At 46.1% G+C, this 27,554-nt stretch overlaps 2 protein-coding genes across 2 annotated transcripts; one reads left to right on the top strand and one right to left on the bottom strand.

Annotated features, from left to right (window-relative positions):
• Nucleotides 1-5,026: 5,026 nt before the first annotated feature.
• On the bottom strand, nucleotides 5,027-6,055 carry LOC135902915 (uncharacterized). Its single transcript, XM_065433244.1, has one exon. It carries the CDS (start codon nucleotides 6,053-6,055, stop codon nucleotides 5,027-5,029), a length of 1,029 nt encoding a protein of 342 aa, XP_065289316.1.
• A 9,617-nt stretch (nucleotides 6,056-15,672) lies between these two features.
• Nucleotides 15,673-25,065, top strand: LOC135902888 (uncharacterized). The gene is made up of 5 exons (XM_065433179.2): nucleotides 15,673-16,009; nucleotides 18,277-18,399; nucleotides 19,347-19,415; nucleotides 20,478-20,558; nucleotides 22,928-25,065. The coding sequence occupies exons 2-5, from the start codon at nucleotides 18,351-18,353 to the stop codon at nucleotides 23,302-23,304; spliced, it is 576 nt and encodes a 191-aa protein (XP_065289251.2). The 5' UTR covers nucleotides 15,673-16,009; nucleotides 18,277-18,350; the 3' UTR covers nucleotides 23,305-25,065.
• Nucleotides 25,066-27,554: the final 2,489 nt, after the last annotated feature.

Here is a 27,554-nt window from a genome sequence, read left to right as displayed (position 1 = left end):
ACCGGGAGGTGCTTGGTCACTACAGGAAAGAACGAAGAAAATATGCACAACCCCACGGGCGCCTAGACAGGTCCCAGGCGGTCGACCTGAGACGGTTGCAGACGGGCACTTTCACCAACCCCTACCACCTGCACCGCCTGTGGCCCGCGCTGCACCCGTCGCCCGGCTGCCCGTGGTGCGAGCACGAACGGGCCGATATGGCCCATGTGCTTTGGGAATGCCGACGCCACGTGGAACAAGGACAAAGAGGAAGGGGGAATACAACAGCAGAACCCTCTGAAGCGGGGCGCCTCGCTGAGAGATGGCAAGCCGCCCTCCTCAGCGAGGCACCCGAAGACCAGGAGTGGGCCGTCCAGCGGGCCAGGGCCGTTGCCGAGGATCTCGAAAGATTTTCCTCGGGCGATGGACCCCTGGCAGCCTAGCCCCGGGCACCAACATCAACAACCGTTGGACAAATAAAGTTTATTCATATCCTATCCTATCCCAGAGGTGAAGGAGGTGGTTGTCCACCTCCGAGGTCGCCTCTGAGAGTTGAATTTTAGTTTCCGTGGAGCGAAGGGTGGAAACCAATTGCTGGGAACAGACGCGGTACCCTTGCTCCTGAATGGGGGTCGAGTTGGTGTATGTTTGTCGGAATTTGGTCCAATCGGGCAATTTTGCCTGTGCGAAAGGTCTTGCCAATGGATGGGTGCGAATAGTTGTATTGAGTATGCAGTGGTCGCTACCGAGGGTTTCTTCGGTGTTGACCCAGTCTACATATTGAATGTTTTTGGTGAGGGATAGGTCCGGACACGTGTCCCGGGTCACGGAGTTACCCACGCGAGTTGGGTGGGCAGGGTCTGTGTGGAAAGTAAGGCCCAGCGTGGACATAAGTTCCGCCAGCTTACGTCCACGTTTCTCTTCACGCGCGTATCCCCAAAGTGTGCTGGGGGCGTTGAAATCGCCCACGATCACTAGGGGATCCCTGCCCGCAGCCTTTAAGGCGCGGCTAAAAAGGTCTGCGAAAGTGATGTTGGCTAACTTAGGGGAACAATAAATGTTGAGAACGTGTAGTGGTGGGTCCTGTTTTCGTAGCGGAAGGAGGGTCACCATCACGTACGAGAATTCTGTTTTGAGGTCAAGGTCAACGAAGTTGGCCGTGTAATTTTTATGCACGCAGATACAGGAGAGGGGGTCCTGCTGAAACGTGGTGTAATTTGTAAGTGTGGCGCCGCTCCCTGGCTCCTGGAGGGCTACCACAGCAGGAAGGTGCTCGAATGTTGTGAGGAAAAATCGTAGGTTGGCCCGCTTAGCGTGGGCCTTGAAACCTCGACAGTTCCACTGGGTAATTAGGATGGGGATGGCCAATTTGGATCGGGGGAATTTCCTGAATTTAGGGGTGCCCGCCATGATCGGTAAGATTGGTAGGGGGTTGCGAAGACGATGTTCCATGGCCAGCACTCACGGGGACGGGAGCATTCTCCATTCCGGAGAGTGAGCAACTGTCTTCATCATCTAAATCGAGTTGTCGTCGAAACATTTTGGGGTACCGGCCGGACACGTCTTAAATTGGACCGGCTCGCCGGGTGGTGCGAGAGGTTTGCGCGATTTGTTGAGTTATGAGAGAGGGAATCATCTCTGTCAATTTGGCAATCGCGGCATTCATGGCTGCGGAGATTTGGGTTTCAAGAGCGCAAATCCGGCTGTCCATACGGGCCTCGAGGGCGTTGATCCGGGCCTCGAGAGCGGCTACCGCGCTAGGTGCCTCCGCCGGCGCTTCTGTCTCACTTTCCATTACTTCTACTGCGGGGGTAGGGAGGGGTTGCGTCAATTTTGCTTCGAGTGCTGTAATTTTCTTTAGCAGCATCTCATTTTGCGCCTGGAGAGCCGCGATCATGTTTTGTTCGGCGCTGAGCGCCGCAGGAGGAGTAGAGGGAGGGGACGAGGAAGCAGCCCTGCCCGCGCCGCTCACCTGTTTTCCTTTTTTGACGGCGTCGGCCCAGGCCCCGGCCACGCCGTGTGGTGGCGCCGTAGATTGCCTCCCGGCTTCTCCGGCAGGGGGCGCTGGCTTGCCGGTTTTGGTACGACGGAGGGTGCAACAGAAGGGTGCAACAGAACTAAGTCGGAAAGAAAGGGAGGGGGAGTCGGAATGCTCATCCATCAGGGAGCCAAATGGAAAAGAGTAAATTCACAATGTCAAGAGCATATTTGGTTATCAGGTACAATGAGTGGGAAAGAAACTTGGCTTGGAGTTACGTATTTGTGGACCGGAATAAATTGCACAGAGAAGAATAAAGAGTTAGTGGAATGCATGAGCGCTGATATTAGGGGTTTCGGGAATGGTGCTGAGATAGTCCTATTAGGTGACATGAATGCCCACATACAGGATTTAGATGGCTATACCGACAATAACGGGAAGTCAATGCTAGACCTTTGCGAGTAACATAACCTCGTGATCGTGAATACAGGGCCTAAGTGTGAAGGACAGATCACGTGGGAAGTGGGAAACCGGAAATCGACCATTGATTACTGTCTGATGACAGAAGGAATTCATGATAAGTTGAGAGAAATGGTCATCGATGAGGAAGGGTTTAGCAGCATAGGGAGTGACCATAAACGCATCATTTTGAAAATGGGATATGTAGTTGGGAAAGAGAGCAACGAAAGCAAAATGGCCAGTCCAAATTTGAACGCTGAACAAATAGCAAATATAGTCGCTAGAGTGGAGGAAGAAATTGGCAAGTCGCCAAGTAAGGGGTGGGAATATGGTGAGCTTCTAAGTGTATCAACGACAGAAATACGGAAAGAGAAACAACATGTTCATTGGAAAGGAAAAAAGAAACCGAAAAGCTAGTGGAACAAGGAGATACGAGAAGCGATCGCCGAACGACAGAAAGCATCTCGAGAGCACAGGCAGGCAAAGAAGGCGCAGTTGCCACAGGATGAAGTAACCAGTAAATGGGAAATATACCGGGAGAAAAAGTCTATGGTTCAAATACTGGTGCAAGCAAAATTAAAAGGTGAAAGTGAAAGTTGGTTGTCAGAAATACGTGAGAAAAAGAAGGCCGCACCTAGAATATTTTGGAACCACATAAAATTATTAGGCAGGAAGTCAACAACAGTACAACAACATATCCTAGACGAAGATGAAAATAGACTGGAAGGAGAAGCAGCAATAAATTACATCCAAAAAGTAACAGCCGAATCTTTCCAAGGCAAGGACGAGGTTGTATTTGAAGAAAAAAAGAGCATGAAAGAGACCCAAGGGGGAAAGGAGCTAGTGCTTACAAATTTAAACTGGAAGAAAGCGGAAGAGAAAATTTTTAAGCGCACAGCCACAGGGCTAGACGAGGTTCCCGTTAGGCTGATAAATGAACTGGGACCAAAAAGTAAGGAAGCTCTCGTGAAAGCAGTTGAAAAAACTTTAAAAGAAAGACGAATACTAGACAGTTGGCGACAAAGTAGAATGAATTTAATTTATAAAGGTAAGGGGGAGAAAGACAGAATTCACTCGTATAGACCGTTGACCATTACATCGGTAATATACAGGCTAGCAATGCAGGCAATCAAATTAAAGCTTCAAGCATGGGCAGAAAATAATGGAATTTTGGGAGAGCTTCAGAATGGCTTTAGAAAAGGTAGGCGTTTGGATGATAACTTGTTTGTTCTTACTCAGTGTATTGAAATATCAAGAGCAGAAAGCAGACCGTTGTATGTGGCCTTTTTGGACATTACAGGAGCATACGACAACGTAGACCGCAGCATTTTGTGGGATATTCTGGAAGGGGAAGGCTTAGGTAACGATTGTATACAGCTTTTGAGAGAGATTTACCTAGAAAATACTGTTTGCGTTGAATGGGAAGGGATGAGGAGCGTGGAGAAAGTTCATATCAACAAGGGACTGAGGCAGGGGTGCCCTTTATCCCCGCTGCTGTTTATGATGTACATGATGAGGATGGAGAGGGCGCTAGAAGGAAGTAATATCGGGTTTAATCTCTCATACAAACAGGCAGGTACAGTAATAGAGCAGCAACTCCCAGGTTTATTTTATGCGGACGACATTGTGTTGCTCGCAAACAAGCAAAGTGATTTGCAACGTCTGGCTAATATCTGTGGACAGGAAGGCAACAATTTAGGTTTGAAATTTAGTGTTAGAAAATCAGGTGTTATTGTATTCAATGAAAACAGTGAACAGACAGTGGAGATACAGGGCCAAGAAATACCTCGGGTAACAGAATATAAATACCTTGGTATATATATATGGATAAACGAAGGCAACGGATATATGGAAACACAGGAAAAAAACCATAACAGTCAAGGGGAAGAGAAATGCAGCCATAATGAAGCACAGAGCGCTATGGGGATAAATAGGTACGAGGTCCTCCGAGGTATGTGGAAAGGGGCAATGGTTCCAGGACTTACTTTTGGAAATGCGGTTGTTTGCTTTAAATCAGGGGTACAATCAGGACTCGACGGGAACCAAAGGTCAGTGGGTCGCCTCGCATTGGGCGCTCACGGGAAGACTACAAATGAAGCTGTGCAAGGGGATATGGGCTGGACTAGTTTTGAAGTGAGGGAAGCTCGCAGTAAAATTGAGTATGAAGAACGGCTGAGGAATATGGAGGAAAGTAAATGGGCTGGGAGAGTGTTCAGGTATCTGTACAGGCAAAACATTGATTCACAGTGGAGGAAAAGAACTAGGAAGCTTACCAGCAAGTATGCGGCCTGTGGGGTGGGCAACACAACAACAAAGAAGGTCAAGCGGAAAGTCAGAGAGGCTGAATTAATCTCATGGGTGGCGGCAATGGAAAAGAAACCTGCCATGAGTAACTACTTAAGGGGAAAAAACGAAATTAGGAAAGAAACCATTTATTATAACTCAAAGGGAAGCTCATTACTTTTCGAAGCGAGATCGGGATGCCTAAGAACACGCACCTATAAAGCGAGATATAAGAAGGAAGAAGAAGCATGTGCTTGCTGCGGTAAAGCTAGGGAAACGACGGAGCATATTTTATTAGAATGTGAAGACGTCTATCCAGCGGTCGATTTAGGCACCACTGGCCTCCTTGAAGCCCTCCTTTCCGCCCTTTTGGGCGGCTATCTTGGAGTTCCGGAACTTTGCAGTGCATTCGCGGGAGTTCGTGACGTGTCCACCACCGCACACTGAACACTTGGGCACGCATTCGTGAGGGGCCCGCACCCCCTCCACGAGTGGAATCTCTTGCCCGCACAGACCGCAAGTGTCCAGTCTCAGGTTTGGGCATGCGTCCATCCTATGGCCGACAGTACCGCACTTGCCGCAGGCCGGGATTGTACGGTAGTAGGGTTGGACGGGTACCACCATGTTGTCATAGTGAACAAAACGCGGTTTGTCCTTTCCGGCGAAGGTAACACGCGCTTTGTTCGATGTGCCAAATTTTCTCACTTCAACAATGATGCCTGCTCTCCAACGCACCTTTTGCTGAAGTGTCTCCGTCGTGTCCGAGTTGCACACCACGATGACACCGTGGCAAACGTTTCCGCCATCTTGCCGTAGGTATCCGTGGAGCGGGATCGCTCCGCGTTCGGTGTTGACGGAAAAATCCCCTATCACTCGGTCCGCCGTCTCGAGGTCCGGGGTATGGATCACAATCAAATTTTGTTCTCTCGAAGGGAGAATCGATGCGGTCTCTGCCCGCTCGGACCCGAGGTAAGCCGTGAGAGCGGTCCCGTAGCGATTCTCGAAGAAGGCTTCGTGCAAGGAAATATGCTCACGTGGCTTTACAACGATCACGTAGTCATCCGGGTTCGGTTTTAGTAGCGGGCGAGGCTTCCGCTTCGTGAAGACCTTGCCCTTGCTTCCTGCAGCGTGCGAGGCAGGAGGCTGCGTCTTGCCCGCTGGGTTGCCGGACGCCGGGGCGGCGGCAGGCGCCATCATCTTGGCTTTCTCTTGCAAGCGGCGAGCGGCCGCGTTGAGGAGAGCTTGGCTTCGAATATTCGAAGAAAACGCAGAATTGGGCTCCTCAGTCGTCGGAACCGTCGTCCAGGACATCGCGTCCGGGTCGTAGCCATGCTGGGTTAGCGTAGAGACGGCCATATTGCATCGGGAAGCAGTCTTCACGCCGCCGGCCATCGGCGTCGCCGTCAGGCTGGACGGCGTCGCCCACGTGGCGGGGTGAAAAACTGCTCTAAAATTGCCGAAAACCGGCCCACCTGGTTGAAATCGGTGTCCACGTGCGCCGGGTGACTTGCTTTATCAGATGGTAACAAATTTGGTGGCATACCGTGAAGTTATCCGTGGCTACGGCCGAGAATTGGCGGAGCCGATGCGCAGCACGTCTGAAGCGAGCGCTCCCCTGTCCTGGACCTCCCGGCCGCGGCGGCCGCTTTTCGATGGAGGCGAAAAACAAGGCGCCCGTTTGCTGTGCGATGTTAGTACACGTCAAAGAACCCTAGGTGGTCGAAATTTACAGCGTACTTCATGCCTCCACTATGGCATCTCTCATAGCCTGAGTCACTTTGGCACGTGAAACCCCACAAACAAAACCATTAAACTCGAATACATCTGCTGCGTAACACATCGGCGTATCTAAAGCGTTATTTGCGAATCCTTTCAGTTTCAGGAATTGAAGGGTCCGAATGAGTCCCGTGTGGTCAAGATAGTGCATGATAGCAGTAGGAGACACACACCAAAAGAATTAGGATGGAAATATATGTTTCGGACCCGTGCGATTGCATTTTTTTAATAACGTACTTGTTTATTGCCTATCAGGGCATAACGGAATATGTAAAAAGGAAATTAAAAGGGGTATTAAATGAGAGAAAAAAAGGTTGGCTGTTCTTTGGCTGGTGTCTTCCACTCCTTGATTAAATTTCAGTAACATGAAGCGTCAGCTTACTCCTAAAAAATGTGAATGGGGTTGAGAACAGGTAATACAAAGCATAGCAAAAATTTATTGCACATCGTAGTAATAGCAAAGCACTGCACATCATAAGTTCAGGGTAATTCAAAATAAAAGATATCACATTTACACATGCTTCTGTGTATATTTGAAAGAAAAACATTAAACATTGAACACCCACTAAGAAATGGGGAGGCAGGGATACCACTTTCCACTAAATAAAAAAATTAAGACGTTCGACCTTGAAGCAATATGCAACTTAGCGCACCCTCCTAAGTTTAGAGCACCCTCCCTGCTGCCTCGACGACACATAGCCGGACGTGCAGCCAAGGGGCGAAGCAGTGACGCTGCCTCGCGGCCACCATACCCTTGGTATGGTCTCCACCATACCCTTGGTGCTTGGGGGATAGGAAACTCTATGGGGGATAGGGCATGGATCGGTGGATAGATGTTATGAGCGTCCCCTTTGGAACGGGGCGGTGGGTTGCGCCACCAAGCTCTTGCTATTATACTGCCTAATATCCTACCTAGGTTAAACAAATAAAAAAAAAACACTATGAACTACCACACCCAAATTTTCTGATCCCCTAGTGCGAACTGTGCTTTTGTACGTCTCCGTATTTTGTCGTTTTCCTACTTTTCTTCCACCAATCCACCAATCGCCTATGTTTGCGTTACCACTGCTCCCTCTGAACCATAGAGTTTCCTACAAAATTTTGTAGGAAACTCTATGCTCTGAACTACAGTGTTCTAGAAGGTGGTAGTGCGCTCACATGGTGGCGGCGCTTGATGCACTTCGTGTCGCCGCCGACAGGTGGCGCGGTTCGCAGCGTCACCTGAAACTCGCTGCCATGTCGGAGTAGAACGGGTACCGCGCATTGCTGCAGTTCCCGAAAAAAAATGCAACATTCACGATGTGCAATGCGCGATACTTGTCCTGCTGGTGCGTCTTATCAGTGTACAGAGAACATAATTACCGCCGCTGTGGCTGATCTACGGAGCGTAGGCGATGTCTTGTACCGGAAGCGCGGATGAACGCGCCTGGCTATTAACGCATATACAGGGCGCGAAGCAACGGACGATCCTCTTTTATTTCCTGCTATTAAAATGTGCAATGTGGTTTCGCTAATGCAGCAGTCATATTGGACATAATTTTAGCATTGCCTTTTTTTTTTCGTAATCGCTGGCCTGCAGCGGGAATGCGCGCTACACAGCAAAATTTTTTCCACGACACTTTACATAAGATAATCGCTTTTTCGACTGTTAAGCTCATGATTTATATGCATGACATCGTTCGCACTGTTAACACGACACATCATATAGAAAGGAAATATAAAATCCAGGTACATTTATGCAATGTTTATTTACAAAGAAACGAGGAAGGAATGTGGACCAGAAAAATCAGGTTCAAGAAGGCTGAACGTTCATAAGTGGAGATGTTTACAAATTGATATAAACATGCACCTGCAGACTCGCCTCAGGAAGTTTTCACGATCTTCTTGTGCATGACTGTTTTCCTTCTCTCGTGTTTTTCCGAGTTAATATGCTATTTGTAAAAAAATGGAGCCGCGTTGTAATATAAAAGCTTATTACATTCTTGATGAGTTCGGCTGAATGCTCACGGCAACCAATTTTGTGCGAGCACTTTGCTTTCACCAGACTAAGCACATCTAAGATGCTATCAGCATGTAGTTGTTTTTTTGCTGAAGCATTCAGTAAACATGTCTTAAAGCATTTTTACAAACGAAAAAAGTGTTCCACGGGGGTAGAGAAGCCCGCCTCTATCCCTGTGCTGTGTCAACGCAGCAAGCCCAGGATTCTCATCTTCAGACGACACGGTTAGCGCATTCATGCAATCCTGGCAGTTGGTTTTCATTACGCACTTTCGTGCGACATATCCAGACACATAGTAAGTTATCCGAAAGTCGCTCCTCTCTATGTGCTGGTCGTGATCGACCGAAGACCACACTACTTCGGCGCCTGGTAAATTCCCCGAAACAATGAGAGCATCTACCTGGTCCCACAAGTTGTTGCTGGGAGAGCAACTTGCGCTGCTCTGCTGTATGTTTAGCAAGGCAGCTACCGCACATGGATCGACATTATCATATCTCACGGCTTTCACTAAACTGCAAAAAGACATGCAGTTCATCGTAATGAGAAATTGGGTGGGCGTCGGATGATCATTACAGCCCGAGGCTTGTCTGACAATCCCAAACAAATTCTCAATAGGGTCCTGACTAAGCCGGGATGTCATAAGATACGAATAACCTAAATTTGTAAGGTACGAAAGAAGCTCAAGAGTGCTTGAGATTGTGACACGCAGCCCAGTCGCTGTTGACTCGCTCAAGAACCCCCCAGTTCCTCCTGCATGCTGCTCCCAAGAATCTTGGTACTGAGCTTCGGTGTCTTCTTTGTAAGGTACTGCGGCAAATTCGGAAGAATCGTGAGGACGGCATCCTTCGACAGCAGCGGCTTGTCACGAGGAATGCGCAGCTCTTTGCCGTCTGTTATGAGCACGAAGTCCCTGATTACAAAACGCGGTTCAAAATGGAGCTCGCAAACTGCACAAGACTCATCTAGCTTCTTATCTGCACGGTGGAGATTCCTCTCCCACTCCTTTCGCCGTTCTTCATCATATGGGACGCTGAACAAAGACGCCTTTGGTGCATCCTTCGCACGACTGTATCCAGTCCGGCACCCGGGCGCGAAACAGTAATTTCGACGGCGGCCAGGCATTCTCACGCACACATACTGCACATTGAGCCAAGCATTAAGCAGAGGACAGGCACAGAGAGATATTGCCACGCATACAACGCCGGCGGTATTTGCAGTGGAGCGCCGACAACGCCGAACCAACCGAGCTGTACCGAGCGCACCACCGCAACCGCAACACGAGGCAAGAGAAGTTTTTCAGGTGAAACATGCGTCAGCGCCCCTGGCGGGCATGCGGCATGTCGACGCTGAGTGCGCCGCGGCGGTGGTGGTGGAAAGCATTTATTAAGAAAGAGAGGTGTGGACTCACGCAGGAGCCCTACATACTAGGTGGAGTCCTATAGTCCGGGACCCCATTGGTCGAAGCCGCCAGCCTGGCCCTCTTGACCAAGGCCTTTTGGGCCTGAAGGTCTGAGCAACCAAGCAGGGCTGCCTCCCAGTCCTCTCGGGTAGGGTTGGGGTGGGGGGTGAGAGCCGAATTTTGCTGGCAGGCCCACACCATGTGATAAGTGTCAGCCACCTCGCTACAGTGTTGGCACCTGCCAGTGATCGCAGGATCAAAATGTTTCATTACTGCCGGGCACAGCATTGTGTTGGTGTATAAGCGAAGGAGAACGCGTTCGTTCGCTTTCTCCAGTCCCTTAGCTGGGGCTGGGTACCGGCGATGGCTATCCTTATAATAGGTAGAAATGTCTTTGAAAGTTAAGAGAATTTCGCCTTCTTGTTCCAGGACCTCAGGGGCCAAAGGGGACGCCCGGTAAGTGAGTGCTCGGGCTGCCGCATCAGCAGCTTCATTCCCTTGAAGGTCCCGATGGCCAGGAGTCCAAACTATACAGCGGGTGGTAGGATCGACATCCTTGCTGCAGTTTCTCAGTATTCGCTCGGCCAATAGGGTGACCCAACCAGCCTCGTAATTACGGCACGCGCCACGCGAATCCGGGACGATATATTTAGAATTAGAGTCCGAGGCAGCTAGGGCGAGCGCTACCTCCTCTGCTTGTGGTGTACCTGGTGCACGAAAAGTGAGCCCATCCACCTGTGTTCCCTGATGTATGACTGCTGCTGTATACCATCCCCCGTGGCTTGGCCCAGCGACATCTACATAGTAAACTCCATGTTTGTTGCCATAGTGACGCTCCAAAGCTTCCGCCCTAGCTTGGCGGCATCCAATATGGTCTTCTCTATCCATCTTGGTTGGAAGGGGTCGAACTCGGATGGCGCGTCTCCATAATTCTGGCACTCTGACTCTTTCTTGTATGTGAAAATCGTGTTTGATGTGTAGCCGAGCCATAAGTAGTTGGCCCGATCGTGTTTGGGGCCGCGGCGGAGCGGCGCAGGGATACGACAGTGAGCCCACTGCCCCCTTCTAGAACACTGTAATAGTGATCTAAAGAAAGGAAGGACGCGTGATTCTGCAGTCCGTGAGGGAGCACGGCGAAGCGTCGTCAGCCCGGGAGAGGGAGTCCGGGCCGCGACGCGCCTCGCACCGGTCACCGCACAGCCCCAATGCGCGCGTGGCGCGCCACCTGTCGGGGCAGCGCCGTACATTGAGAGGAGGGGGTCTTCTGTATTTGCCGCAAGATGGCTCTGCGTGTGCGGAAAGCCCAGAAGAAATGTAGCGGAAACGTACTTCGCTACGCGTTGAAGTGTAACTTCTGTAATTTACATGCTCATAATTACCGATATACGCAGCAGTATAGCTTTCTACGGAACGTTTGCAAGGCAACACCGCCTTCACTAGAGGCGCCTTCACTAGAGCGATCGAACTCATGGCTGAATGGTAGCGTCTCCGCCTCTTTCTCTTTCTTTCTTTCTTTATTATTTCCTCAGACACAGTCTAAGAGGGGGGCGGAGGCTAAAGGCGACAGAGCGCCTGACAAGGGCCCCGGCCCCCTTGCACAATGTACACAGACAAAATACATCAACAAAGTTCAGTTAGACAGACATAGGTTCAGACAGTGGGCAATATTAAAAAGGGAGACTAGTCACTGCTCGAATATGAAGTCAGCAAATAATTGGTACAAAATAATTACATGCTCAACATAATGGCTGCAACGTAAATACAGAACACAGCAATTTAGTAATCAGTCGGCACGTTCAACAACATCATTCATAGCCATGGCACTCATCACAAAACCAAGACACAATAACCAAGCACAATTTCACAGCCGTGTATAAAAATTGCACTAGTTGAGAGAAGCATGGCAAGGGAGAACAAAGCGCACTTTGTGAGGTAATTTACAATAATGAAAACATAATGTCACTGTTCACAAGAAACTTCCTACAGTATTTCTTAAATGCATGTACATTTTTATTAAAGTCGACTTGCATATCTCTTCTGTTTAGAGCATTGGTTATTTGAAACGATAATGCTTGCCTTCCGTAGTTGGTTCTAACTTGCGGCATTTTTTCGTTTTGGGTTTCGGGTACTGTATGAATTTGAGCTGGGCACTGCGGAAATATGTAACTTGTATTTATTGATCCATTGCAATAGCTTAAAGTAGTACACCTGGTCAGCCTTCAACATGTTATATTTGGTAAATAATGGCTGTGTTCTCAATAACTGCTTGTTGCCTTTAAAATTTTCCAGTATGCGCAACATTTGCTTTTGTAATACATTAAGTTTGTAGTAGTTAGTAGCCGTTGTTGTTCCCCAAGTCAAGATTCCATAGCTCATTCTAGAGTAAACCAGTGAATAGTATAGTGCCTGCTTTAAACGTTTGGGTATTAGATGTTGTACTTTGTAAATGCACCCAATGGTGCGAGAAAGGCTTGATTTTAGGTGAATAACGTGAGTATTCCATGAGAGATTGTGGTTAAACCAGACACCTAAAAAACTTTTGTTCAGTAACCTGTTCCAGCAAGCGTCCTTCAAATCTAATGTTAACCGGGTAGCAGTCATGTTTATTGATTGGCTTAAAAATGACGTACTTTGTTTTATTTATATTTAGACTCAAGCGATTTCTTTGAAGCCATGCAGATAACTGTAATAAGTAGTCATTAACAGACGTCTCTAAAGATTGCATGGTTTCTCCGGTGAAGAAAACATTGGTATCGTCTGCATACATTATTAATTGCGGGGATCCATGTATTGCTATAATATCATTTATATAAATAAGAAAAAGTAGGGGTCTCAGAATAGAGCCCTGGGGAACGCCCTGTTGTACTTCGAGTCTGCTGGAGGACCAATTGTTAACACGCACATATTGATAACGTTTCTCTAGATAACTCCGGATTAGTTTTATTGCTACTCCTCTAATACCATATTTTTCTAATTTTCTGAACAATATGTTATGTTGAACAGTGTCGAAGGCTTTGCTGAAATCTATAAATAAGCCAAGCTCACACTCCGGAGACTCTGGTTCGATTCCCACGCAGCCCATCTTGCAAGTTTTTGTTATTTATCAATTGCCTTCCGGAATTTTTCGCTCACGGCCAGCGCCGCCGACGCCGACGACACGAGCTCGTTAACGCTGTCGCGTTAAACAGGCACGATCAGAGCGGCGAGGCGCCCGTTCGCCGCCCCGCCGGGTGTACCACGTGGCCGCTACCGCTTCACGCTACCGGCGCTGTCATTGGCTGCGGTCGTCCGACCGATGCGGCAGTGGCACGACAATATTCAGCAAGTTGGTCGCGCACGCTGGCTGCGCGTCAGAGCATACGTCATACCTTTTTGCGAACACGTGACCCCTTTGTTTACATTCCCATTTCTCCCGTCTCGTTGCTTCCTGGAACCAAAACTTCGACTGCTCGCTACAAAAAAAGACTGCAAATAATTACCTGTCGCGCTCCGAAGTAAATGAGGTTTCGTGCCGTGATTACTGGGCCATTACCTACTTATTAAAGCAGAAAAAAGACACATGGATTTTTTTTTGTGTGTCAGTGCTCCTTTAGGCACTGATGAACGTGACCTGCTGCTGAGGGCTCGCGCTGCGGGCGTCGTTGCGTACTACTACGACGGCAACTGTATGTCATGGCTGCATATATTCGCACATTGCAGCTTTTCCATCGTCAAAACCAAATGCCGCACTCACCGCCCCGGGGCGTCTTCGACTTGCAGTTGTTCTTGCGCTTCGGAGAATGCAGGCAAGATTGACGGAACAGCGCTACGGGAAAGCATTGCCTTGAAAGGCACTGGATCCACACGACTTCAGTAAGTCGGCGTTGAACTCGTCATCCTCTGTACGAAAGTGCAGTGAGCACACTATGCGATTTTTCGGCTCTTTAAATTGTCAACGCGCTGCGTCAGAGGTACTGCACTTAACCACTTGGAACAGTGAGGTTCACTCGTTGGCACACAGTGATAAGTAACGTTGAGTTCGCCTCTACAACTGGCCTTTGCCAAGTTCCGCGGACCGTTCGCGCATCCCACGACATTACATGGACGTGGCATTCTCGCTGCTTGTTCCAAATGCAAGTTTCGCGAGCCAGCAGAACCAGCGCAGCACGACGCGGTAACGAAACAACTGAAACTCTAAAGCGCGCACGGCGCAGAGTCGGGCGAAAACGAAACCTTTCGACCACACATACTACTGAAGGGTAACGTCAAAATGTTATGTTTTTTTAGAATTTAACAGAAGTAGACAAGTAGCATTTTTTGTCATTTTATAACCTAATGAAATGATCTTTTTAATACGAGTAGTTGAGTATACTAATGACATTAATTATGATGAGGAGTGCCTTCGTCATCGGGTTAGTACCGGAATGTCGCTGGGGGGTCTCAAATTGTGTCATGCATTTACCTGAATTTCTCGGTTACTAAAGCTCTCTTCGCGATTATATTGACGCCTCAGACGTTCTAGAGCATTGCTTTATCACTTTAACTTGACTTCATATTAACCTTTAGTAGTTCAGCATCCAGAAGCTGAAAAGTGGACTATGAGGGACGCCGTGGTGGAGGCCTCCGTATTTATTTTCGCCATCTGGTGTTTTTGACTGCACACCCCAAGCACGGTACACGAGCATTGTTTGCGTTACATCTCTCGGAATGCAGCCACACACGTGGCCGGGAATCGAACCCATGGCCTCGTGCTTAGCAGCGCGACGATCTTGGCCATCAGGCGTATGTATTGAGTAAGCGGAGCAAATGTGGAATGAAGGCAATGAGCTCCAATATGAGTCTGTTGATACAAATCACTTCCTGTTAACCTTTTTTCTTAATTTTTTTTATTGCTCGTGCGTTTAACTGTCAAAACAGCATATCTCTACTTCCTGCTCTCACGAAACATTGAGCCCCTGGGATTGACAGGCCCTGCTTACACGTGCGGACTCTTGTCTATTGGCCTCGAGCTCCACCACTGGAAAACCTGGCGCCATAGTCGGCGTGACGTGCTATTAGGGATCACGTGGACATAGCGGCCGCGTCGGCTGCTTCGGGCGCGCCGAAGCGAGCTGAAAACGAGAGTTTAAATTCCCTCGTACTCTGCGGTCCTCATTTAGTGGCGAGATGATCCCGCTTCGAGTGTCTCCTTTACAACGCTTGAAAGCACTATACAACAGGTAGTGGCGGCCTTTGAAGGCGCGCAACATGGTAAACTACTGCTCGGTGCCGCAGTGCCGGACGTACGCAACGGAGCCCGGTGTCAACCCTATCACACGTAGCCGCAGGCCAAGAAGCTGCGTGAAGCTTGGCTCGCGAAACATAAAACCGGCAAACAGTCATCGGCTACAACTCGGGTATGCAGCAAGCACAGGCGCGAGGAAGATTTCTGCTACGGCGCCGTGTCTGCGATGTTCGCAAAACGCGCACTGAGACTCTCGTTCAACTCCGCTGCCCGACTAATGCCATGACGGTTTGGTCTATGAACTTGTAGATGCTATAGATACTGGCAAGTTCACTGGAGTGGAAAGGGAGCAGTAAGAAGCACATTAAAAAAAAGCATGGCATACACTCTAAAAACTAGGAAGGGTATCGCAGGAGTGAAGCGGCCGGTTCACTCTTCAAAGCGTCGTTTTACTCTCGCAAAATGTCGAGGAGAGTGAAATGCATTGTTCACTCTCTCACGAAGGAGAGAGTGAAATGTGCTTTTCACTCTCCCCTTCAGAGAGAGAGAGAGTAGTTCTACTCTTGCGGCAATAGAGAACAAAACGTAGCGTAATCTTCTGCTTCAACTGTAGGTGGCTGGCCCCGAACATGGCAATGTATCATTCATGCACGCTCGCTGAGCAAAGAACACATCGTTTTACATCTAAGAGAACAGGCCGCCGCAGTTCAAAGGAATGCGTAGCGAGCGCTCTACTTTTTCACTCGGAGTTGTCCACCGCGCGCGCGCGCGCTCAAGATCGCGGAACAACACAGCACCGGAGAAAGGTGATCGGTACAGCGAGCAGCGTCGCAGGCCTGCAGCCAGGGGAGATCGTGTATCAGCGATCTCGCGTTGCCACGAAAACACGACAGTCGTTCGTCATGCCTTGGATATAACAACAAATCCTCCACGGTAAGTGAATTCTAACTTAGGTGCACATTCTCCGTATATGTCATGTTATCGCCAGGAAGTCGTCGCTGCGCTTAGCCGACGCGATTGACAAAGGACTAGGCATACGCGCTGTGTCTCTCGATGTCAATCGAAAAAGCCAGTCGTGGCGATAACTGCATGTGATTTTATCACTTTGCCGTTGTCCGTAAGAGCTTTAAAGATCGCAAACGCTGCCAGAACTATGGTATGTTCAATAAGACGCCAGGCGAGAGGACGCTTAAAATGGTTCGTTCACCAGCCCGTGATTCCGAGCCTATGCGGAGCGTGATTAGCGTGCGTTTTGTGTGTTTGAATTTATTCAGTTTGGCAGTCTACTGTGTACGGAACGCTGTTGAACTAAGGAATCACATAACAGAAGGCGTCGTTTTGCTGGCAGCGTGCTTTTTTTATAAATAAACCGCGCGCTTGACGGTGTTTCGCGCAGGGGGAATCTGCGACCACTGAAGTTACGTGCAGCACCAGTGCTAGTTAGAAACTTTGCCGCAGGCATTCAGCTGCATGCTGCAAGAGGTCAGTTAGGCGCGTTATCTTGAACTTTCTGAAAACGCATGAGGAATCCATGTTTTATGCTGAAAAAAGCATAAACCCCATATATAAGCGATCTTGCGCGCGGCAGCTACAAGCGACGCGATGGAGATGGCTGTCGCGTTCGCTCGTCGCCTACAAGTCGTACTCCGTGCGAGCGACGATATTGAGCGACGCCTCCCCGGTGTTGCCGGCATGAGGGCTGCAATCACGCGTGACGCGTGCTTTAGTAATTTACGTTGATGTATTTTACTATAAAAAGTAGCATAAAATATTTGCGGAGGTCTTGCCGTAGGTTCTTATCCTTGCACGTATAAAAATTGAATTATTCGCTCGTTCCGCGCGACAATCGGTAGTATTTGAGCGATGTACATACATCCAGTTCCGGCTTCGCGCTATTGGCTAGTCGCTCATAGCACTTTCGGGCGACGAGCGACGATTTCTAGATTTCCAGAACCGAGCCATCTGTTCAAGCGACGGCCCGTTTTGTCGCTCGAAGCCGTCGCCGTCGCGCACTAAATCGCTCTCACAGTGTTTATCCCTAAGACTGAACTGTTTTTGCTCATGTATTGAAATGGTGTGATTATAGGTAGGTCTGGTTTTGTCTCCTGTTGCGGTTTTCGTGCACGGTGCGAAACTGAAAGGATGCTTATGTCTACGAACTCGGTGAATTGTCGAGCAGCTAGTTATGCATCGGCATTGAATAATATAACGGCTGCTGTGTGGAATTACAATTGCAAGGGCGCTTTGCATACGCTTGTTGTTTTGGACATGCCTGTGCATTTGCTAATATGAGTTGGCGTGTCAGAGTTATGTCATATGAATAGCTAAATCAGCCTTCCTCTGGGGGTTACAAGTGTATTGTGTGTATTTTGCTATTGCATGCAAGATCAAAATGTGTTTATCGCTTGAATATTTTTAGTAGAGAAATAATATCAAAATAAAATGTTGCTTTGATTCCGTGTTACCAGTCTGTCGTACACAGAACAACAGGTTGGTGTAATAAACTAATAATTGCGGTTTAACTGCAACTTTTGCACGCCTTCAAGAATCTAAAATGCTAAATTTCAAACTGCAGCAGTAGTCGGGTCTGTCAAAAATGAACTCCATTGCGCACCTCATACATGAAAATAAGTTCATGCCTTTTAGTAAGCTTAGATGCAGGCTGCAGTGAGCTTTTTTGTTAGTATTGAAATGTGGGTAAGCTTGCCATAATAAGCCTTGTTGCCCTTTTTTATAGGCACATCCATATATCCATTGAACTGAAGGACAATATTTTCATCCCTACTGAGCATCATGTTTGCAGCTATAATCCTCAAATTATGGCTTCAGCAGTGGCACAACCAGGGATGGTGCGGGGGGCACACTGGGCACGTGCTTAAGATGTGTCACAAGTGGTGTTTGCGATACACCAGACTCATGACAGGCCTATGATGTCTGAGAATGACCAATATTCTATTCATTAGCAGGAGTATTCTAACATTCGTGCCAAACGAAGATGAACTGTCCGTTATTTCTTGTTTGTTTAAATCTAAAATTGAAGTTAATTTAGCAGTTGACTGTTGCAGTCATTTGGATGTTTTGCATGCATTTCACTAAGAAGACTAAGAGCTAAGACTTTCTTTTATTGCCATGGCCTTGACTGTCTTGATGTTGTTTTGCACCATGCCCTTGTGTTGACTTTTGCATACAATATTTTTCAGGCACCCGCTTTATATAACGCAAGAAAGCAGCTGCAAGGACACGAGGATGTGAAAGAGCCAGTGCAGAGGAGCCAATGCCAAAAAATCAAAACACATTGGCATGCAATTTGGACAAGAAAACTAGTATGTGGGTATATTGGGTGTACCATTTGACCAAATGTAAACAAAATCAAGATACAGTATGTTACACCAAGATGAAAATTCTTACGTGCTCCAGGCAGTCATCTTAACATGGTATATTTATGTAATGTCTCCGATTGGAAAGTCAAATCAAGTATGCTCTCTGGAGACAAACACATAGCAGCAAGTGTCATTGAAAGGTTAGAAATGTGTTTTAAAAAAGCTGATTAGTTCTGAGAAGTGACTGCTTTTTGTCTTGCCTCTCAACAGATACATCCATCTGATATAAAAATAGTGGTACAATGAAATTGCGTATTTGCTTAGTGACATGATACATACTTGCAATGAGCACGGTGCCTGTGTTTACTATAAAAAACAGCCCATGCTTGGTTAGGTTAGGCCCATTACAACATGCAGGCATGGGTGATTGGCACTTTTTATTTCTGTGTCGTGAGGTTTATTTACGTGCGTATAGGTGCAATGGCACGCAGTATGGCTAGTACAAAAAGGGGGGGGGGGCTCAGATATATGTAGCTCACTGTACACGACACAGGGCAAAGGAAATCCGTGTTCAGCAACTACGTTAAATGCCATGTACGTAAATTTTACAACGCTACTCATTCGAAGCGCGCACAGGTGCATATTGAAGAAAAGTTTTCCAGGGTACATAATTTAGTGCGTCATTTACACTAATTTTGCTCTAACCACAAGACATAATGATTTGAATATACTGCACGGAAAAACCTAGAGCGAATCTTCGTGTGTATACATAAAGTCATTCCTATGCATTAGGTTTTTCGCGTAATGCATTACCTGTTGACAGCCTATCTTATCATGTGTACTCTGTTTACATTACAGTTGTTTATTAGTTTACTCATTTGTTTTGCAACTTATGAAATGCCGGTGTATATATATTTTCAACATTTGACATAACCCTGTATGTTTTCTAGGGACAACCCAGGACGTGCATTTCTCAGCACCCAGTCAACTGCCAGAAGTGACTCGAACACAGGTCACCAGTAAGTGGACATCAGTTGCAATTTCACATTATGAAGTTGGCTGCTGACTTGTACTGAGGCTTTTTTTTTAATGAGATGGTGGTGTCGTTCTAATGTACATTTTGACCACAAAGGTGCGATCATGTCTCACAGAGGCATATATGGTTGTTATTCTCTGCGAGGGACGTGTTCTCGTGTTCGTGAAGCATTTGTGTTTGGCAGTATTGTCGCCCAATGAGTCAGATATAAGCACTGTAACTCGCCACTGCCGGCAAGTGGTTGCGAGAAACACAATATATTATGACGCTGTAAAGTTATTTCATTAATTCGAAGGAAAATTTTGCAGCGGGAAAAAAGGTTGCTATTCCAGGTAAACATGTCTTTTTCTCACAAGGTATTTAACCAAACTGTGGATGCGCGAAATTCGTGACTTATGAATAGATTTTAATTCATCCTTTAGTAATGCTTCTAAAAGAGACTAGAAATAGCATGTGACTACCTCTCCAATCAGCAGATCATACACTTACAGTCATAAGTGGTAGTTCCATGCAGTCTCGCACTCTATATAACCTTTCCTTTTAGCACCATTGGAACTGGCGGCTGCGTTTTCAGAAGGAGGAGTGCACTTGGCACTGTTTATGTATGTGTGAAGTCGGTTTTCTTTGTATGTGTTGGCTCACTGACACAAACAGTGCAAAAATCAGTTGTACCATGAGGCTGACGACGCCTTCTGCTGCTAGAAATGTGGCACTTCATATTTTATAGTACTGCATGACATTTAAATCAAAGCTAGCACATAAAATGATCAAAAAAACTAACCGCTGTTATAGCTATTTTCCTCAAAGAAAGCTTGTCCTTTACGGGCTGTGTTAATCTGAGCTCTTCACCGATGTTTCAGTAGTGAATCCCTTAGTGAGTGAGATATTGGGGTCAATTAATTGTGTTAGTCTTTAAATGGTGTCCTAATTATGTGTATTTGTTCCAACAAAGTTGTCTAGATTACTTTATTGTGTAGTGTAAAGCTTATGAAACCATAAGCAACTAGTGAGTTACTAACATGCTTATGCATTTGTCACTATACAGGTGGCACTCGGCTGTACCACTGCAGTGCCGTGGAAATTGCCAGCACCAGCGGCTTTGCAACAGCTGTTTCACAGCATGTCGGTATGTGCTAATTTATAGTTATGTTGGGATGGGTTAGTATTATGGACTACTGCTACTCAGTATTGTGACAGATCCGTATGATAAGTGATGTAATGGGCACAGTGAAAACCTGTGAATGTTTTACTATGGTAAATAAAAAGGCTCTCCTTTTAGTCACTGGAGCAGGGGAGAAGAGCATGCAGGCACTCCTGAATGTACATATATTTCAAAACATGAGAGAGACATATATATATATATATATATATATATATATATATATATATATATATATATATATATATATATATATATATATATATATATACATACAATTAAACTAAAGGCAGGGACATTCCATCTTTCATTTTGAATTGACTTGTACAGCGCAAATATAGAACACTGACCACAGAGAAGCCCACATGTTAACAGGTTTGATACACACAATAATTCAACAGATTTGATACTTCAGGTGTGCTATTTTACGCCAGGGGAAGGGAAAGGGGACAAAACCAGAAAAAAGTGGAGTGGAAAAGAAAGGAATCGTGCCAAAAAGCATGAGAAACATCGTGCAGCCAGGATCGCCAGCAGGACATCTGAAAAGCACTCTGATAAAATTACATACAGGGCAACCTTACGTATTGTTTGTTTCAATCAACTCAGATCACATGCAGCCATTACTGCAATCAAGTTGTTTCCTTATGTCATGAGGGAATGATGTGGGCCCAAAAAACTGTTTAGAGCTGAAGGATTATGTTCCATGCTAGCCTCATTACCTGCTTTTTATCATATTGTTATCAGCTGCTTATGTTAGGGACAAAAAGTAAGAGTACGAGGTATTCCCTGATTCGCCATTCCACACAACATGTCTTTGTGACTATATGTACATGCAGATGATCCATAAATGAAAAATATTCAGTACAGTAGAATCTCATTACAAGATACACTTGGTTGTAAGACATATGAAAATGGTTTGGTTGGTTTTTCTATGTTTGCCACGTTAACAACACTGTACACAAGAGACACCTTTGTTACTAACGACTTTTTAAGTATTCACTACTTCGAAGGGACACAACCCAGACACATTCACTTCATGCACCTTGTGTGCTCTGAAGGGCGTAAAGATCATGCAATCCTCACACAAGTCAATTGCGCATGTCTCTTTAGCATTGACTAGAAAAGGAAGGCAACGAGGACAGTGCAGGGCAGAAAGTGTCGACAGTTGAAGCTGACGAGCGTCTAAGAGCACCTCAAAGGCACTGCGAGCAACAAGGCTTGCAAAGTGAAGTGTTTAACTTCCAGAAGTTAGGAAGGAAGCTAACACAATCTACAGTCACTAAAAAGCTGTGAATGTCTTCTTTAAAGGGCCCCTAAGCCACCGAGGTTGAAATTTATTTGCGGTGTTGCAGTTGTACATGTTAAGGCAACGAACACGTAGCCATGAGAGTTTTTCGAAACGGTGCAGTAATAGTGGAGCTACGTGTTTGATTATCAAAAAGTAGTCCCCGCTCATTTTACTCTTTCATCTGGTACACGCCATCTGGATAATATCGTCTTTTTCTCGCCTAGTACACCTCCAAATGTTACGGGACAGGCCATCACCAACGAGCTCTGTTGCTGCCGCGCAGGCCCGTCGTCCTGCGAGGGGTGGCGCTAATGACCTCGCCAATACAATGGAACTGTGTGGTGACTCTTGTTGAAGAGCCTCATAGGCAGACCCTTCTGTTGGCGTTTCTGTTCTTTGCCCCCATTGGCTGCCCACAATGGCATCGCGAGCAACGCGACGAGGAAGGAGTGTGTATTTGCTTGCATGCCTTGCCGGCAGTCGTACACTTTCGTTCGACCAATCGACAGCACCGGAAACTGGTGAATCATCAGAGACAGCCTGGTGATGTCAGGACAAACTGGGGGGTGCAGGATAGGTCCAGAGAGGCGCACGGAGTCGTTTTCTTCATATTGTGGTGCTCCCACAGTGCTGCGCACTGTGGCGTTTGGCATCGTCAATTGTGACGGCATTCTGATTTTGATGCGCGTGTTTACTTGAAATGTTCAAAAAATGTCGAGAAGTGGTTTAGGGGCCCTTTAAGCCACCCTGAGCAATTATTCCTTGAGATATATCTAAACATACTTTACTGATGATACATAATAAAGTGATCTAGTCTGGCTCCTCAGTGTTTTAAAATTTCTGGTATTGAGAGACATGTTTCCCGTGCCTCTTGAGTATCTCTTCTGAGGCTTAACTGTAATGTACACACATAATTGTGTAACTCCTCCAGCAAGTATTATTCATTAAGCCTGGTCACTGATGTGCAAAGCTTGTGGTTAAGTTTTGATGTCCATACTTTTTAGAGCTATGTTTATTAATTCACGCTGTTATTGGTTCTTCGATGCAGGAGACAATGCCTACGAAATTATTGGCCCTGATGACGAGAGCCCTCAAGGGGCAAACGACATCTCTGTTGCAGAAGTGAGCCCGATACCACCTGAAGTTACCATGACAGGTGGCACGGCAGCAATAGATACAGAGACGGCCATGTCTACTGCAGCTGCAACAGTGTACGAGGCAAGCAGCAGTGTGTCAGCATCAGCAGCAGTGTCAGAAGGAGCCGCACCAGGCCTGGTAGAGCAACATGTGTGCTATCACTGTGACTTTTTTTGTAGTGCATACAACTCATTTGCTCAACATACGAAAGCTTTTCACCACGACTGTGAGCCATTGTTCTTGTGCAGCAAGTGCAAAGTGTGCAACAAGCATCACTTTAAGATATGAAAACATATTACAGTTGCCTCCCCAGCCAGCCCACATAGCGACAACAATGTGGAACACATGGTGGGGCACACCTCTTCCCCATTAGAAGATAGTAGAGACTGTCAGTGTTGTTGTTAGATTAACTGGTCTTTGTAGGCAACTAGAAGGACAACACAGGTGTCATAAGATTGTTGTTTATGTTGTTGTTGAAGAGGTAAAAAAGAAGTTTGATGCAGCTGAAGTGCCAACTGATATTGAGCAAATCGAGAACAAGCACCTGAAAAAGCAACACTATCGAAATTTGGGTATCTGTGTGCCGCCAACTCTGGTAAAAATGGCATAGGACAGAAGTGTGATGAAAATCACATAGACACTGCTGTTCCATCGCTGGTCACAGTGAGCAGTGACTTGTAGGGCAAGAGAGTCAACTGAAATGAACATTATGGCATAGTGTCATGCTCCCATGTGACCACTTTCCATGTTATTTTGCTTGATACAGCTCAACCTCCAGAAACGAGACTGCAACTTGTCTGTAAAAAGCTTTCACAAAAAATTATAACACTATTAACACAGCAGTATCTTCTTTTTTTGTGGGTTCGAGGTTCCCGGGTGTCCATTAATGCAAAAATTGCGGAAAAAAAGAACATGTGTCGTACTTGCACCTTTTTAACACGTACGAAGGGGACAGAACTTTTCTAGTCATGCATCTTCATCATACTATCAAGTTTTTAAATGCCTTTTATAATTATTATTACCAGTTATATCTGAGTGCATTGTATGCATTTAGCAGGTGTAAAATCAGGTCAGTTGGATCACATGCCTTATCTGCAAGGGAGCCCTATATTCAAGAAATTTGAATTAATATAGGTACGTTAGAGACGCAGTCTTTCAGCACTTTATTGCGTGTGGTTTAAGCATTGCTCAATACTTTTGTGGATGGCAGTTTCAACCGGCACAGCACTGCGCTTTGTCACGGTCATGTATCTTCAAAGCGGTGTTTACCATTTGTGTTGATCTGTTTGTGTATTCATAGAGCAAGTTCTTAATTTATTTTTTTCCGCATTCTTGTGCTTGCACTAAGCTTGTATAAGGCAGGTACAAAATGGGCGTCACTATAACGAACTGTTCTGTTGAGCTTACACTTGCAAATAATAGTGTTCAGATGGCCGCACTTCTATGCAGGTGCACCAATAGCTTTGTGTATGTTCTCATGTTTGTATAAATCTTATATAAGCTAGTTAGAAAATGTATGTCACTAAACATTGTGATATTCTTTAAAGAACTGCTTTGTTGGTTTTACACTTGTGAATTAGTATTGAGGCTGTGGTATTTCCATGTAGGCCCACTGCTAGCTTTCTGTGTGCTCACGTGTTCGTATTAAGCTTTTACAAGGGAGTTACAGCATGTACGTCACTAAGCGCTGTGATATTTTTAAAGAACTGCTTTGTTGGTTTTACACCTGTGAGTAATAGTACTCGGGTGGCAATAGTCATGTGTAGGTACACAGGGACCATTTGTATACATTATGCTCATGTAAAGCAGTTACAAAGTGTATGTCACTAATCACTGTAATATTTGTTGAAGAATTGCTGTGATGGTTTTACACTTGTGAATAATAGTGGTCAGGATACAGTACTTGCGATGTATAGTTGAATTTATACAGTGCCAATGCCAAGACATGGGCTGTATACGTACCAAAAGAAATGTATGTCATTATATTGTTGTGATTATTACTGCTTGGATTTTATTAAACTCTAATAACATTTTTCTTGTATCTATTGAGGTATGGCAATTTGTCATGCAACCAAACTGAGGACCTGAACTTGTGCATACAAATAAACAGCTAATTTAAGAGTATACTGCTCATATTCTGCGAAACCAGTTTAACAAATCTTGTACTACAATGCTGAAAAAATGACAGAGCTGACAGGCATGTACAGAAAGAGTTCTGCACTGGCTGAAGGACTGCCCCACACTGGAGTTGGTAATGTTGCGTTTATTGGAGTAGAACAGTAAGTGAGCTTCTGTTAAAAATGTGACAGTCAATGCAGAAACATAAGGCAGACGAGCAGATGTGGCACATTTTTTTCAGGGCCCTCCATGCCTACTACTGCATTTCTAGTCTTCCTGTGCTCTTCGTATAAGCCCCTGTTCAGCCAAGGTTTTTACTCCATGACAGTTGTTCTACTGGGTTCGTAGCAATATTGAAGAAAAAAATGCAATGGTTTTCAAGAACTTTCGAGGCCCCGACACAGTAACTTCAAGGACCTCGTGCGATTTTTTTAGTAGTTTGGACAGGCGATAACTTGTTCAACAACATTGTTAATTTTAATGCAAACAAAAGAATACAAAACAAATCGCAATTCACTGATTTCAAAAATTTGAAAGACTGCTAATTTGCCTTTCACCGCCCATCACTAAATGCACACAAGGTAGCATTTCAAGAAAGCGCTCAGTTTTTCTGCAATAGCACAATTAACTACTTGGACCTACAACATTTGCAGTTTTTGAATACTGTTTGGTTTGACAGTGTATGGGATGTCATCTGTTGCCTCAGCTTTTCACCACCAAATAAGCAATAGTCATTTGTAATTTCCTTTTATTGTGTCTGTAGCTCTCAATTTACTCATCACGGCTTTTCTTTGAATGCCTCAACTGTTGAGCTTCCTGCTTCTGCTCCTCCAAGTACATTTGTCACCGGTTCCATGTGCCTAAAACTGGTATCTGCAGCTCCTTTGTAATTTCAACTTTAAGGATGTCGCTTTCCTTCTATTACCTCCACAGACAATTCTCTGTGACATGCGAAGAGTGTCACAGAAGGGAAAAAATAACACTTGGCAATGTCTGCTATGTCTAGCCAAGTGTACAAATTTAAGGACTTTCCAGTACTTCTAAAAATTCCAGGGTTTTCAATGCCTTGAAAATGGCATTTCAGAAATAAAGGGTTTTCCAGGATCGCTACAAACGCTGGTTTCTAGCACCTAAATAATTTTACAAGCTTATTTTGGCATGGAGTTCGGAAATTCATGCTTTTTAGCTAACGCTGCACTATCTCTGTACATTGAAGCCACGAGAGCGCAACCATTTTGGAGTAAAGAAAAATACTGAAAGCTTTTAATACCACTCTTTTTCTATGGAGCTTCGTATTGCCTAGTTAGGTTTACGAATGTGCCTGGTTTTGGTGGGCGTTTCTTCGACATTTTCTGTGAGAAGTAGATGACTAACCCCCGTATTCAGAAATGTATATTAATACAAAGCTCATGCTTGACTATATAAACGACGCCTGGTGCGAACGTCCCCCAGACGCTCAGTGCCTTTCTTTTGGTGCGTTCACGACTTGCGTCATTTAGATCAATACCCGCCGTGGTTGCTCAGTGGCTATGGTGTTGGGCTGCTGAGCACGAGGTCCCGGGATCGAATCCCGGCCACGGCGGCCGCATTTCGATGGGGGCGAAATGCGAAAACACCCGTGTACTTAGATTTAGGTGCACGTTAAAGAACCCCAGGTGGTCAAAATTTCCGGAATCCTCCACTACGGCGTGCCTCATAATCAGAAAGTGGTTTTGGCACGTAAAACCCCAAATATTATTATTATTATTTAGATCAAGTCAAGCATGGGCTTCAAGTTATGATGCATTTCTGAATATTGGGGTAAGCGTGCGCAATTCCGGGCAGCGCATTGTGCCATTGACACTGAGAGGAAACGGGGAAAACAAAGTTAACGCCCTATACTCGTAAACTTTCGCCTACCTGTGGTGTGCGTGTATCGTGGAAGAAAATACAGCGCAAGCACCAGGACGAAAAATAGCATCAACCACACCAGCGCTTCGTGGTGTTGTCCATGTTTTTGCGTCGTCCTTGTGTTGCGCTGTTTCTTCTAAAATGCTCAACCAACTAGCCGGCAAGTCTATCCTGTGCATATATATTGAACACACGTATGAATGTAGATGGTCTTCGAAGCTTTTAGAATGAGCACTGCCACAGGATACGAGCAGTGCACGCGTAACAAGTGGACACATTAGTCATTTAAACATGCGTGCCAATGCATGTGACGCGGCTATCGGCATAAGCAGTCTCCAAATGCTGGAATACGTGCTCTTCAAAACGCTAACGATCCGCTGCTAATGCAGGACAACAGCTCACAGCGGACTGAACCAAACTCTAAACTAATGCACTTGAAAAGAACGCCTACACGGCAGCGTGAGGCACGTCGAAATGCCTGGTACTGGCATCGCAGTTGACCACACACGAATGGAACTGGCGGAAAAAAT

This window comes from Dermacentor albipictus, chromosome 1, assembly GCF_038994185.2.
Source record: "Dermacentor albipictus isolate Rhodes 1998 colony chromosome 1, USDA_Dalb.pri_finalv2, whole genome shotgun sequence".
Lineage (NCBI taxonomy): Eukaryota > Metazoa > Arthropoda > Arachnida > Ixodida > Ixodidae > Dermacentor > Dermacentor albipictus.
Note: the sequence above shows the minus strand (reverse complement) of the source record. Positions and strands in the feature narration are given on the sequence as shown.